This window comes from Hemibagrus wyckioides, linkage group LG07, assembly GCF_019097595.1.
Source record: "Hemibagrus wyckioides isolate EC202008001 linkage group LG07, SWU_Hwy_1.0, whole genome shotgun sequence".
NCBI classification, from domain to species: Eukaryota; Metazoa; Chordata; class Actinopteri; order Siluriformes; family Bagridae; genus Hemibagrus; species Hemibagrus wyckioides.
Genome location: NC_080716.1, coordinates 20,454,739 through 20,470,087, shown reverse-complemented (window position 1 = coordinate 20,470,087; position 15,349 = coordinate 20,454,739). Strand labels below are relative to the sequence as shown.

General features: G+C 37.2%; 1 protein-coding gene and 1 pseudogene across 2 annotated transcripts; both read right to left on the bottom strand.

The window, feature by feature from the left end:
• Positions 1 to 387: 387 nt before the first annotated feature.
• On the bottom strand, positions 388 to 11,169 carry LOC131355511 (interferon-induced very large GTPase 1-like). Of its 2 annotated transcripts, XM_058393841.1 has the most exons (6): positions 11,061 to 11,169; positions 8,333 to 8,391; positions 8,109 to 8,214; positions 7,761 to 8,015; positions 7,390 to 7,650; positions 388 to 7,282 (listed from the first exon to the last, which is right to left on the bottom strand). In XM_058393841.1, exons 2-6 carry the CDS (start codon positions 8,351 to 8,353, stop codon positions 2,583 to 2,585), a joined length of 5,343 nt encoding a protein of 1,780 aa, XP_058249824.1. In that variant the 5' UTR covers positions 8,354 to 8,391; positions 11,061 to 11,169; the 3' UTR covers positions 388 to 2,582. The 2 variants fall into 2 exon arrangements, with proteins under 2 accessions (XP_058249824.1, XP_058249825.1); XM_058393842.1 differs by lacking the exon at positions 7,761 to 8,015.
• Positions 1,198 to 1,252, bottom strand: LOC131357020 (U2 spliceosomal RNA; annotated as a pseudogene).
• Positions 11,170 to 15,349: the final 4,180 nt, after the last annotated feature.

Below are 15,349 nucleotides of genomic sequence, written 5' to 3'. Positions count from 1 at the left end.
CTTACTCCCATCTCTGTTAATTTATCTCTGAGGAGCAGCGGCTGGATGGTGTTGAATGCACTGGAGAAATCCAAAAATGTTATTCTCACAACCCCTCTGCCCCTGTCCAGGTGAGAGGGATCTGTGAAGCATGTAGGTAATGGCATCCTCCACTCCCACCTTCTCCTGGTATGCAAACTGCAGAGGGTCGAGGGCATGACGGACTTGTGGTCTAATGTGGTGTAGCAGCACCCGCTCCATGGTCTTCATTATGCAAGATGTCAGGGCAACTGGCCTGAAGTCATTCATCTCTCCTGGGCGTAGTTTCTTTGGGACTGGGATGATGCAGGATATTTTCCACCGCTGAGGTACCCTCTCCTGCTCCAGGCTCAGGTTAAAGTTAAAGGTTAAAGGTTAAAAAAAAAAAAAGTAAGATACTAAGAATACAAATCCAAAACCATAACAGTAATTAATACACACAATACTCAACAACAAGGAACACAAAAAGCAAAACATCATGTAGATGAAGTAAATGGGAGGAACACAAAAGAGGTGTTTACAAAAACAGGAAGTGATACAGACAACCGAAGAAGACATTCAATCTGTGAGTGAGGGTGCCTTCTGGTCTGGGGGAATTGTCTATGATGAATGTGACACTGGGGTGTATTTTTTTTTGTTCAGACATTTGGATCTATTTTAATATTTCATATTTCTAAATCAGCTGTGTGTCTAAGTAAGACAATATCTTTAATCTGGAGCTATTAGAAATTTAGAGATTGAATCACTTTTGATTTCATAAGAAAAACCTACTGACCAATAATTTGTTGACTTGAAAATTTACTGTACAAAAACAAAAGCTTGCAGTAACAATTCTAACAGGAAGAATACTGTACATTTGTTGTACAGTTTTATTCAAAATTTAGACACAAGTTAACACTTTCATCAAGGTAGGTTAAAATGACATGTTTGTATGTGAGGTATTGTATTATATATGTCACATAAGGACTGACTAGTATGCCGCGCTTTATCATGAGCAAATTTGTGCTAGATCCAGGAATGCACCAGTCCATAGGTTTTTAGGAGTTTTGAGGCAACTGGATAAACATTGACTTGCAAAACTCCATAGACACAGTACAGGACTGATGTGTTGAGGGGATGAAACAAAATTTCATCTCACTGCTACAAAAACTAAATTTACATTTAAAATTAAAATATATAGCCCCTTAATAGGGGACATATCAGATATTAAACTGATAAGAACAGATACTACACTACAGCAAAATGTAACTTTATTTACAAAGCATTCTCGTGATGAACTCCCACAGTGTCATGTGTGATGTGCTTGCCATGTTTCCTGTTAAAGTCATGCATAACCTTGTCAGATTCCTGAACCAGCCATGAGAATAATTTCAATACATTTTTCTCTTGTCCAAGGCATTCTTAAAAGTTACGAGAATGTGTGTTAATGTATAAAGACTTCTGGGACACACTGGATTTTTTTTTTCAATATATTGGTTATATTATATATCAGTCCACTTCAATGTTATTTTATTGCACATATGTAAATATCAGAAAATGAAAGCTGTATTTCAATCATCTCATTCTTCTTTTGATCTCAAATATAAAAACAAAATAATTGCCCTCGATACAGCCTGTTTATCAGCTCTAACCAGTCTCATGCTTGACCTCTCTCTTCAACAAGGTGTTTCTATAGAACTGCAGCTCACTGGATGTTTTTTTCTTTATTGTACTCTAGAGACTGTTGTGTGTGAAAATCCCAGAAGATCAACAGTTTTAGAAATACTCAGGGCAGACTTTTGGCACCAGTTCACTGATAAAATTCATTGATAAAAAAATGACATTTTTCCTCATTCCAATGGTTGATTATATGAAACTGCTGTATCTGCTTGATTTAACACTCCGCACGGCTACCACATAATTAACTGATTAGATAACTGCATGAATGCATAAGTGTTCCTAATTAAGTGCTCCATGAGGGTTTTATGTGTCATATTTATACACATGAACGTTTGTTTAAGACAGAATCACAGGTTTATTTAAAGTTAAACAGGTCACATCGATTCTGATTACAATATCATTTTTGATATGATGACTTTAGTATCATACTGTCACCTTTCTATGAACTAAGAGCTAAGTTTCAATTTCAGTTTAATATTTATCTAATAATCATATATGCCCAAAAAATATACAGAAATATAACAATGTTGCCTAAATAATTTTACGTTGAAGGTTAGTAAAACTGAATTAGATTTTAAATTTAATTCTTAACTAAACACCCAGTAAGAAAAGAAAATCAAATTAAAGAAAAAAAATCATTAATCATTTAAGTTTAATATCCAATGACATGACAGTAATTCTTGTGTTTTTCAGTGTTAGTAAAATGAGCAGTATTCTCTGCTGTTTGGAATTTTAAAAGAGATAGTTAAAGGAATTAGAAAACTGAAAACAGTGAAACATTATCCTCTAAAATGGGTGATTTTAAATTGTCATGTGTTGTCATGGGATATATTAATGGCAGGAGAAAATGAAACACACTGATAGCATGTTGAAATCAAGCCAATATCAGTGTTCTTATGGATCAGTTATTGTGTCCTGATACCAAAACACTCCTCCAAACTTTTTTCTGCTTCTTCCTTTGTGATATTACTCCATGTTGAGGGAATGTCTGCTTCTTTTGCTTCATACTCTGTTGCAAACTCTTTATTAAATTTTGCCATCACATATTTCCAGTAGTCTGAGGCCTCTATGCTGGGATCTGCAGGGATGTGCCAGTCTGGAAAGATCTCCCTGTATTTCTTGTAAGGATGGAACTCATGTTTGGTCTCTAGGCATCTGAACGTTGCTTCAGTGTTCACATCAGTGGAACAAATGTCAGTGACTAATTTCTGTGAGTCCTTATCCTTGTATAACGCAAGTCCTTGAGGTCTGTGTACAGAAGCAGTGTGATGTGTATGAGCTTCTCCTCCTGCCTCACATGGTGCTTTACAGAATGGACACTGTTTCCCGCAGCCAAATACACGCTTGAACAGCTCATCCTGGGGTTTGATTTTGAGTGTTTTCAGTTTGCTTTGAATGTCTTCGTTCACAAACTTAGTCTTGAGTGATCCTTCCATTTCCTCCACAGACTGTGTGAGCCAGTGGGCAAATTGCTCCTGTTTGGCATTGTTCAAAACCATGACTGCTTCCAAGATATCATTTGGGATAACAAGTTTTTTTCCAAGCTCTCTGCAAATGTTCTGAATAAATGCCTTTATGCTTTCATTTTCATTTATCTCTTGTTGTGCTTTTATGATGGCCTCTTTTATCTCTGTAGTAATTCCTTTGAGATGCTGCTCTTCCAACTCAAAAAGTTTGTTTCCTTTAGAAAATCTCTTTTTAATTTCTTTTAATATCCAGTCTTTGACAAAGCGTTCATAAAAACGTATGTAAACCACATAGTTCTTACAATTACTGTCATCCAGAAGTTCTTTTAAAAGAGAGTACTGAAAAAATGAGCGTGTGCTGAACTGAAATGCATTTTTCCCTTGGAGCATTGTATCAGTAATGTCTAGTCCCAGTGAGTTACAGATGAATGTCTCAACTGCAGGGCTCAGGCAGAGTTTTACGAATTCTGCAGCCTTCCTCTGACACTGATCACGATTATTGAACAGATCTTTGAAATCAGCACGGTACTTCTCTTTGAATTGCTTGAGGCATCTGCGTGGGTCGTTCTCTTCAATAAAACTGTCATGCATGGCCTGGAATTCTCTTGCAGAAATAGCACAAATGTGCAGCTTCAGAGAGAGTTCAAATTCATCAGAAACTTTTAATTTCTCTGATGAAGTCAATTTTGTATCAGTTATATTAAGGATCTCCTGAATGTCGTTGTCATGGTAATCTGATTTTCCTTCTTTCTTGTCATTAATTAACTGCATACATGTGTCAATGACACTGTCTGACATCTCTTGCAGTCTCACTGTTTGTTCAAATTTATAAACCTGCATTAATTCGAGAGCTTTTTTAAAAACATTTTCTGGTTTAACAATGAACTTCTCTTTGCCATATTGATCCAGATTCACATCATTTAACTTTTCAAAGACCGAGCTTCCCTTTTGTTTCATGTTCATTCGTAACTGGTTAAAAACACTGTCAGATATTATTTGTCTCTTCAAGCCTTTAAATGACAATTCTTCCAGTGTTACCTGCCACATGCTTTCAAAGATGTTGTCAAGTTCCTCCTCAGACATACTTTCTGAACGTCTGTTTTTCCGGAGCTCCTCCAGAAGGTTGAGCACTTTCTTTTCCATTCTGTCAGTATGTGTTTTCTTGATGTTGTCCAAATTATTCTTTCCTGTCCTAATCTCAATAATTGCCTCTATTTTATTCAGCAGTGAGTTTTCTGTTTCCCTTCTGAGGGATTTTGCACTATTCACAAAGTCTTCTTTGTACTTTTCCACGAGATAGACATGACCCTCTGTTTGCTCAAAGTATTTGCTGAGGTTTTCCACAATGGTCTTTTCCCATTCATCAAGTTTTAATGAAGCCTCTTCTTTCAGGGTCCTAAGCAAATCTTTGAGGTTTGTCTTGTCAGATTGTGATTTCATGATCTCAAAATTGGACACTCTGGTTTCAGCAGATGTTAACCACTTATACATGTCCTTTTTGAAAGACCATTCCCATTTATGGAATTCAGTGCACAGCTTCATGTATGCATCAGCTACCAAGCTGTTCCTAAAGCTGAATATGAAATTTTCATATTTTACTGCATTCCATAAGCTTTTTGTCCACTCCAGAAATTCTTCAATGTTGTTGGTAGATATCTTTTTGTTTACAAGAATGTTTATTATGTTCTTTTTGAAGTCATAGACAGTTTCAGAGTAGCCTGCATTCACTGGTGCCATTGGTGGGTTTCCATGCCAGAGCCCAGGTATATACCAGTTACCAGTCTCTGGATCATACTCCATTACATCAGTAAACTTCTTGTTCATTTCCTTATTTTCCATCTTGGCTGCTGCCTCAGTCATCTCATTCAGCTGCTCTAAGAGAAGCTTCCTGTCTCTCATGTTTTTGTCATGTGCTGAGACATCAGCTACATTCTGATGTACGAATGCACACATGGGTTTTTTGCCTACTTCCTTCATCCTGAGGAATGCATGCACCACAATCTGCAGAATGTCCTTCATTTCTGTAGAGTTCTCCATGGCAATGTTGATGATGGTAATGTCACTCAGTCCAACAACAAGTGTAGCTAGTTCATTGTCATGTTCATAGCTGTCATCTAGCTGTGCCAGCTCAGGCGATTTCAGTCCCTCAGTGTCAATGATCACTAAATGATCACAGTTAAGTACTTCTCTGAAGCTGTCTGTGACTTTGATCATCAACATGAACGCTCCTCGTGTGCATCTTCCACTGCTGACTGCAAACTGAACCCCAAACATGGTGTTTAGTAGGGTAGACTTTCCTGTGCTCTGCACTCCTAATACTGTGACTACCCTGATCTTCTTCTTAGTTTGCACTAAAGTATTCAGCTCTTTCAGTACATCACTAATCCACCTTAGTGGTATATTTGAAGCATCTCCATCAACTAGTTCAAGAGGGAATCCCTGTAACAGGAGCTCAGCACACAGTTTGGGTAAGTGTAGCATTTGTTGTCGTGATTGTAGATTTTCTGGTAGGGAGACAGCAGCTTCATATAGCTGACCCATTTCCCTCAAAAAGTGTTCAATTCCTAAAGCACAGTTTGAGATCTGCCTATCAAGTTCTGCAATCTCATCCTTCTTCTCAGAAGATTGTTGACATTTCTTTTTGTACTGTTCTCTAAGATCGGATAGTTTCTTGCGGGATAAATTGTCCAAATACATTCGCATCCATTTCAGGAAGAAGGATCTCTCAAGAGTGGAACTTGACAGTGCACTTATGAAGCAGGACATAGCTATTGACATTTCATAGCTGCTTTGCTGCTTCCTGAGTTCCATCTTCTGTTTAGCAAGTTCACCTTTATACATCTGAATGTTCTTATGCCCAGCTTTACGAAGCCTACACTCCTCTTTCTCTATTTTTCCCAGTTTCTTCCAGATCTCACCCTGCAAAGGAAGCTGTTCTTCCTTAAACTTTATTGTGTCCTGTATCATGCTAGTGATTGCCTTTGCATTTTCTTTTGCATTTTGGCACTCCTTATTGTCTTCATCAGTCGAAATTCCTAAATCATGTGCAACTGTGGTCATCGTCTCAAGTTGTACAGTCACAGACTTCTTTTTAACAACATCACTCACAGCACAACACAGATTCTTGACAAAATCTGCATCATTTTGTTTGGTCTTTAGAATGATGTTGCTTTTTGTCAAGTTTAATGTAGCTGCTGTGTTTGTCAACAAATCCAGGTTGAAGGCTTTGGTGAGTGCATTACCCACCAAAAACAACTGTGCTTTTACATGTGTATTGGTGAGCAGCTGATGGTTTGTGTCCAAATTGTCAAAGAACACAAAAACTGCTGTAGAAATCTGACAAAGGAATGAGTACTGAGTCTCAAATGTACTTATGTCCCCTCTTAGGTTTGCAATAGCCACAGGTTCTGGGAAGATGTCTATGTTTTTATTTCCACAAGGTAAGTACCAGCTGATCTCCACCAAACCATCTGATATTTTTCTTGGGATGTCTCCACAGTCCATGTCATGGTGCACAAATGTGTCATGATATTGCTGTGGATTACTGAGCAGTTTGTTCAAGATTTGAGATTTAGAAATGCTGCAGTCTCCAAGTCTTACAAAGGACACTAAGGGTAAGTCTGCTAGAATGATCCTTTCTTCTACAAACCCTCTTGGATCAGACAAGGAGTGTGGTCTGTATTTCTTCACAATATCTCTTAAGGCCCAAAGCATGAGCATGCTCTTCTGTGTGTCACAATTAGGAAGCAGTAAAGGCACAGAGAACTGGCACATAGACATTTTCAAGGCAATCTCTTGTTGAAGAAAACTGTCTGAGCAAAGGAAGAGTGCAGTTATGATGTCTAAAGGATTTACTGTATGACTAAAATCCTTATTGAGGACAAGACTCTTCAGACCACTACACAAATCCGAACTCAAATCTTCATCCTCATCTGTTGATGGATCACATTTGACATCTCTTGCAGTCACATTCACCATCATAATTTTCTTGAGGAAAAGCCAAGGTAAATCTAATAGAGTCTGTGCTGGATCATCTGCCACTGTGCTCTTGTCTATCTGTAGTACAGTACTCAGTGAGAGTTTATCAGTGAGGTGTTGCTTCAGCCCCAAGTCCTGAAGAAAGCTCTCAAAATGTGTTACTATTAAAAAAAAAAAAGTCAAACCATTTCAAATACACAAATCAGTGGTTTGGATAAAAACTAGTTGCCATAAAATGTATAGATTTGCAAAGTGTATAAATACTTACGAGTACGAGCATCTAACCCAGCTGTCTCGCTTCTGCTGCCATTTTTAAGCACTGTTGCAATGTGGAAGGAGTATGTTTCTCCTGGAGTCAGGTTACTGATAACTAGTGTGTTAGTTTCTGTTTCTTCTTCATGAACAGTCACACTATTATGGGAACACACCACATGGTATTTCTGTTCTAAGGAAGCAGGTGGATGCCAGGTTAGAGTAACTGATGTACTACTGATATTCTTAACCTTGAAGCTTTCAGGTGGGTTTGGAACTGTAATGAAAAGAGAATTGGAGTAGAAATGGAATGGGAAATTAAATGGAGATGTTATTAGACATAAACTATAGACATATAGACTATAAAATCACTAGAATGGTTATTACTTGTATATGCAGTCACTTTGGCTGTTGAACTCTGGTTTCCATTTTCTGGGACTGCAACCACAGTAAAAGTGTACTCGGTGCCTGGGCGCAGGCCTGACACTTCAGCATAATGCTGTGAAAAATTTTGGATGCTTGGGGATGTGCTGCTGGACCACCGCAGCTCATATGCTGATATGCTGTTTACACATTTCCACTGAAATCTAGCAAAATTAGTCCCAATGGCCTGCACTAAAATGTCATATGGTGCAGGAGCATCTGTGAAAAATACAATATTTCAATTAAGCATGATGATGAACTGTTTGTGTGTTTGTGTTGGAAGGTTACCTGCTAAAGATTTTATATCAGTACCTTCTGAAGTGACTGTCTCCTCTTTAAGATGTGACTCTGCAGACTGGTTCTCAGAAAGATTTAGTTGCAGCCCTTTGTCAGCAAACTCTCTGGCTTCTTCAGATTGCTTGGTTTGGAAATAGTTAAACAAAGTTATTAATGATGAGTCCAATCAAATATCTACCAAACATCCTGGTATGTGAATCAGGAAATCAAATAGATAAAGAACAAAGCTCAGTGCATACCTCTTTATCAGAACTCTCCATTATGCATAGTATGATAACAATCAGTCTTCACTGGCAAACTGTACAAACCAAACACAAGATATATTTTAAGTATTTAGACACAGGGATGTCATTTTATAGACAGCAACAACAAACATACCAAAGATTGAAAATGTTTCTTATTAAATAATACTTCCATTCAATTCAGGATTCAAGATTTAAAGAATTTTATTAATCCCAGGGGGAATTTGGCATGTTACACTTGCTATAATTAACGTGAAAGAAAGAAAGAAATATATACTATATACAAGGAACTGAAAAGAAAAAAAACAAGTAAAAAGAAACCTTAAAATAGAGTAAATAAGTACAAATACTGTACAAATAATAGTGTAGAACTGTAATAACACATGGCAGTATGTTCACAATACAACTGATTTTATTCATTTTAAACTCGTAATAACAGTTAGCAATTACCCATGACATTAGACTGGACCAGCAATACCCTGGTCAAACTGCTGAAATTTAGCAGGAACATTTAAGAGTGACAGAGAATCTGGACATCTCCTCCCCTCCAGCAGAGGATGCACAACTGCCAGTAACACATACTGTGTTCTAACCTTGTTTCTGATCCACTTTTGTTGGTGGATCCATGCCTGAAATTTTGAAATGGACTTTGGATTACTAGTTTATTAGTTTTATATTGTTTCTGAAGAGTTTTGTTTAATAAACAGTGCTTCTTTACATGAATCACCCAATTTATTTAGTATGTCCTGTTACATAATAAACTAAAGTCAGCAGCCACTTCAGTGGAAGACAGTAATCTTCATATCTTACAGCTATTTATAAAATGTTCTTTATGCTTGTTTAAGTTTGGGTGTATCCACAAATAAGAGAGTCCCTTCCATTACAATACTGTTACAGTGAACCAAAAGAACACAACCTGATACATCACACCATTAAAGCATTAAGATGACCTGTGATCTATTGTTTGGTTTACCAAAGATGACCTTTGCAATGGAACCACAAAAGGAAGAAACTTAATATTATAAATGATACAATGGCACTGCAAATAAAAGGGGATATGAGACTGAATATATAATGAAAGTGATTCATTTGATTTACAGGATGGCACATTGTTCCTTCCAGCAATAAATTCTCCCTACCTATCCTACCTACAGATGTGAGCTAAAAATTAGGCTGTGTTGGTATACCCCAGCTTGTCCAAATGACATGATCACAGAATGGCTCGTAAAAATCTCTGTATACATGAGCTTCCACCACCCCTGACACACACATAAATACATCATATTTTTGTGCTCTTCTTTCTAATAAATGTATGGTTGTATTATAAAAATGCAAGAGAAGAAAAATATAAGTGTGTTAAAATGGGCAAATAGAAAAAAAAACTATTATATGGTGTTACTACCCTATGGCTTCAAACTAGCATCTTGCAAACTTTGTACACTTGCACAAAGTCAGGGATTTTGTAGGATCAGAATCAGGTGTATAAATAATCAGTTATACCAAGAAGGTGCTAATAATCATCAGTTTTATGTAGTTTGAAACACAGTCATTACCTGACACTGAAACAAATGTGTAGGAGCTTAAAACTGGGTGAGGAACAGACAAACTCTGCTACTAAGGTGAGGTTGTGGAAGACAGTTTCATGTCACAGATCATACACCATGGCAAGACTGAACACAGCAAGAAGACACAAGAAAAATAAACTGCATCAGCAAGGGCTCTCCCAGGCAAAGATTTCAAAGCAGACTGGAGTTTCAAGATGTGCTGTTCAAGCTATTTTAAAGAAGCACAAAGAAATGGGCAATGTTGAGGACCATAGATGCAGTGGTTGGCCAAGGAAACTTAATGCAGCAGATGAAAGACACATCACGCTTACTTCCTTTTGACATCAGAAGATGTTCAGCATAGCTCTAACGTAGAAACAAGGCTAAGCATTTAACTTTGCAAAAACACATAGGAACTGGGGTGCAGAAAAATAGCAGCAGGTGCTCTGGAATGATGAGTCAACATTTGAAATATTTGGTTGTAGCAGGAGGCAGGTTGTTTGTTGAAGGGCTGGAGAGCGGTACAATAATGAGTGTCTGCATGTAACAGTGAACCATAGTAGAGGTTCCTTACAAGTTTGGAGCTGCATTTCTGCAAATGGATTTGAAATGTTCCTAGAAGAATTGAAACTGTTTTGCAGGCAAAGGGTGATAACACCAAATATTGATTTGATTTGGATTTCACTTCTGTTCATTTCCTTTCCTTTTTGTTAATTGATAAAAAATAAACTAACCCTTCTATTTTTGAAAGCATTTCACACAGCATTTGAAATATTGAAATGTATGTATGTATGTATGTACAGTATGTGTGTATATACACACATCTATATTTTATAATATATTTGTAATATAATTTGAAATGAACAATTAATTTGATATATATATTTCACACATATAAATAAAATAAATATAACACATTTGTTTCTCTCTCTCCCAGATCTCTCTCTCTCTCTCTCTCTCCACACACATTGAAACACACAGAAACACGTGTGTGTGGGGGTGTGTGCACTTACATATTTTACAAGGTTAGAAATGGTCAATTATCAAATTATCAATACATTATTATAACAAATGTCTGAAATATACACATATTCTCTCCAAAGGTTATTTTAGCAAAACACTATTTTAGAAATACATACAAAATTGTAGACCAAACAATTCAAAACCAGACTTGTACTTACGTGTTCGTCTAGAAGAAGTGAATGAAAATGGCATCAGTTCAAAGAATCACCACATGCCTTCAGAACCCCCCTTTTATACAAGCTGTTCCGGAGGGACCAAATCCAATTACCATAGACCACCATCTAAAGTTTCGTTTCTAAGAAAATGAAAATATCTAAAGTGTCGTTTCTGAGAAAATGAAAATATCTAAAGTGTCGTTTCTGAGAAAATGAAAATACATCTAAAGTGTCGTTTCTGAGAAAATGAAAATACATCTAAAGTGTCGTTTCTGAGAAAATGAAAATACATCTAAAGTGTCGTTTCTGAGAAAATGAAAATACATCTAAAGTGTCGTTTCTGAGAAAATGAAAATACATCTTAAGTTTCGGTTCTGAGAAAATGAAAAAATAAATAAATATATAAGCGCGCGCACACACGACTCACTAAGCTTATTCCTGAATCCTTTTCGTGTCCACGCGCACAACTTGGAAATGAGATAAGGATACATTAAGATTGTTAGAAATACAACAGTGTATATTTTTTTCTGACATACCCAATTCCAAATAGATAACAAAATAAACATGTCATGTCTGGATTATTCCTTTTATTTTTACCCAGTATCAAGCATACATACAGTTTAAGGACACTGGGGATGTGACATGTCTGTATTATTCCTTTATTCTTCTCATTATTACGCTCTCTATTTAAGTTTCTGAGTTTTTTCAGACTCATAGGCCTATAGACCAGCCACACCACACTCCATTCTTAAGTGTGTCCCTTAATGCTCTATAGAGCTGCTGCTAATTGGTGGGTTTAGGATCACACTATAAAATCCCCTTACATTATTTAAATAATCACAACATTCCTTACAGTCATTTTATTGTATGTCTATTTAAATGTGTTTTGAAAATCGTGCTGTCTGGCACGACAAGAAAATCGTGCTGTCTGGCACGAAAACAAATGGGCAATTCACGTCAGTGTGCACGAATCAATAGATTACATAAATTACATGTCATTTATGTAATCTTTGCATGAAGATTGTGATGAGAATTTGGAAAGAGATTCCCAGTCAGTCAGTAGTCAGTACTCTGACTGTACAGTTAGAATTCCCATGGCACCAATTCACACCACTACAACTATGCATGCTAGTGAAGGAGGGGTGGAACCAATGACCTCTACTGTGGTCAGAGGGTTTAATCCCAATGAGCTAGAAGCTGTGATAAAGAATATTGGGAAATTTCATCCTGCCAAACAAGATACATTTAATTCTTTTTAAAAACTTTTGTTTACAAATGTACAGATAGTGAGGCATATGCACCCACTATATTTCAGGTATTCATTAATGAGATGTTCAAGGACCTGCTCACTCGTTGTGTCATTGTGTACACTGATGACATTCTGATCTATTCTAAGTCTAAGGAAGACCATGACTCTCAAGTATTGTCCTGAGTCCTACAACACCAACTATACATCAAGACAGAGAAATGTGAATTTCACTGGGAAAATTACCTACCTGGGCTAGATCATAAGCAGAAAAGGAGTAGAAATGGACCAAAACATGGTACCGGACAGAATGGCCAACCCCAACAAGCATTAAGGAATTACAAATGTTTTTGGGGTTTGTCAACTTTTATTGACGGTTCATCAGAGACTACAGTGTTGTGGCTTCACCCGTTATGTTGCTTCTTTGGGGTAAACCTAAGAAACTCCTTTCCTAAGGAGCACACATTTTCCACCATTCTGATCCCAGAATCCCTTTAATCCAACCTACCAACTAGGTCAGATGGTATGGCTCTCAACGAGAAATCTCAAGCTCAAACTGCCACGTCGCAAACTCGGCCCCAAATTTAGAGGACCCTTCAAGTTTCCATGGCAATTCAACCCCCATTACACCATTACATACCGTCTCCAGCCCCCCAAATTACCACATCTCCCTATCCAATTCATGTGTCCTTTCTGAAACCTGCTTATGCTCCAACCACTGCGGAAGCCATTGGACTCCCATTGCAGAGGTGACAGACTCCAATATTTGGTTGACTGGGAAGGTTACAGCCCCAAATAGAGGTCATCAATATCTTAGATTCATACCTGATCACAGACATCAGTAAACTACTGCACATGTCCTGCACAAATCCTGACTGTATTGTCACTAGGTTTGCATTTTGTTAGCGTCCATGTGACTTCTAGCATGAAGCAATACCTGCAACCCAGTCAGGTTGAACAGGGTAGTCCAGCTCCTCCAGAATGGCACATCCATATGTGCTTTTACAAGAAGGTTTGGTATGTCTGGTTTTTTTTGTTTTTTTGCTGGCATTACGAATTAGTGCAATATATTTAAGTGTGTATTATGAGTATTGAAGACATCATCAGTTCAAAAGCCCGACATATTGTGGCTGTTTTATTTATTTTGCATCTGAAGTAAGGGAGCTGTGAATAAACAGACTGGTATCTTAAAGTAACTAGATAATGTGTAGTCACTAAAGTTGTGTAGATATTGAATTACTCTAATTCATTCAGTAAGACTGTGAAAATGAAAGAGCTTATTGTTAAGTACATCGCTAAGCACGACTCTCAAGGAATGTTTGATGGAAAAGAGAATATTGTTGATAAGCTGTACGAGTGGACTATATCTAAGTTTGAAAATGATCCCAAAATCCCACACTTCAAGCAGGTCTTGCATCATACAAGCTAAGTAGGAAGACTCTAGATGCGTTAAAGGCTGAAAATGAGCAAGTTCAATCTAGAATCGATGGCAGACTATTTTCTAAAAGAAATTTCCAGGCTAGTGAAACAATCAGGAAAGAAGAAAATTTCAGAATGCAGAATGAGATTGCACTTCTTAGAATTAACAGTAGCATGCTTAGATCATCTGTGATAACACTTTCCAATGAATTGAAGGAAGCAAAGGTTGCATGTCATTTTCTGATAAAAAAAAAGGCACATCTAAGAAAAACACTAGTAAGGAATCTGTATGTTGTATGTTGTGTAACTGAGTTACAGAAATGCTGGATTTTTGTGCAATAGTCACGTAATTTAATCTATTGAATTTGTGCACACTGACACGAATTGCCCTTTTTTTTCATGCCACACAGCACGATTTTCACACTCATTCAGTTCTATGGGAATTGTCTTTCGTGCCTGCAACACGTTGGTCTCCTGTCACTCAGGACTCAGCAGTTTTTTTTTCTTCTCTATGTTTGATTAATTAACGGCTAGATTATCAGGGCATTTGATCAAGATATTTTATAACGGATTTTGTTTCCTTACAGTAATTGTACTCTTTTTTATGGCGTTTTTGTGTTTGTGTTTTTTAATGTTTTATTTATCAAGATATTTTATTATGGATTTTGTTTCCTTACAGTCATTTTATTGTACGTCTATTTAAATTGTTTTGAAAATCGTGCTGTCTGGCACGAAAACAAATGGGCAATTCACGTCAGTGTGCACGAATCAATAGATTACATAAATTACATGTCATTTATGTAATCTTTGCATGAAGATTGTGATGAGAATTTGGAAAGAGATTCCAAGTCAGTCAGTAGTCAGTACTCTGACTGTACAGTTAGAATTCCCATGGCACCAATTCACACCACTACAACTATGCGTGCTAGTGAAGGAGGGGTAGAACCAATGACCTCTACTGTGGTCAGAGGGTTTAATCCCAATGAGCTAGAAGCTGTGATAAAGAGTATTGGGAAATTTGATCCTGCCAAACAAGATACATTTAATTATTTTTAAAAACTTAGAGCAATATGCCAATGTTTACAAATGTACAGATAGTGAGGCATATGCAACCGCTATATTTCCGGTATTCATCAATGAGATGTTCAAGTACCTGCTCACTCGTTGTGTCATTGTGTACATTGATGACATTCTGATCTATTCTAAGTCTAAGGAAGACCATGACTCTCAAGTATTGTCCTGAGTCCTACAACACCAACTATACATCAAGACAGAGAAATGTGAATTTCACTGGGAAAATTACCTACCTGGGCTAGATCATAAGCAGACAAGGAGTAGATATCGACCAAAACATGGTACCGGACAGAATGGCCAACCCCAACAAGCATTAAGGAATTATAAATGTTCTTGGGGTTTGTCAACTTTTATTGACGGTTCATCAGAGACTACAGTGTTGTGGCTTCACCCGTTATGTTGCTTCTTTGGGGTAAACCTAAGAAACTCTTTTCCTAAGAAGCACCCATTTTCCACCATTCTGACCCCAGAATCCCTTTAATCCAACCTACCAACTAGGTCAGTTGGTATGGCTCTCAATGAGAAATCTCAAGCTCAAACTGCCACGTCGCAA

Coding starts and splice junctions, on each gene's coding strand:
- LOC131355511 (XM_058393841.1), bottom strand. CDS start 8,353: ATGGAGAGTTCTGATAAAGAG. Junction 8,215..8,332: donor TGGAGAGTTCTGATAAAGAG/GTATGCACTGAG, acceptor TTCCAAACCAAG/CAATCTGAAGAAGCCAGAGA. Junction 7,651..7,760: donor CAAAGTGACTGCATATACAA/GTAATAACCATT, acceptor TTTTCATTACAG/TTCCAAACCCACCTGAAAGC.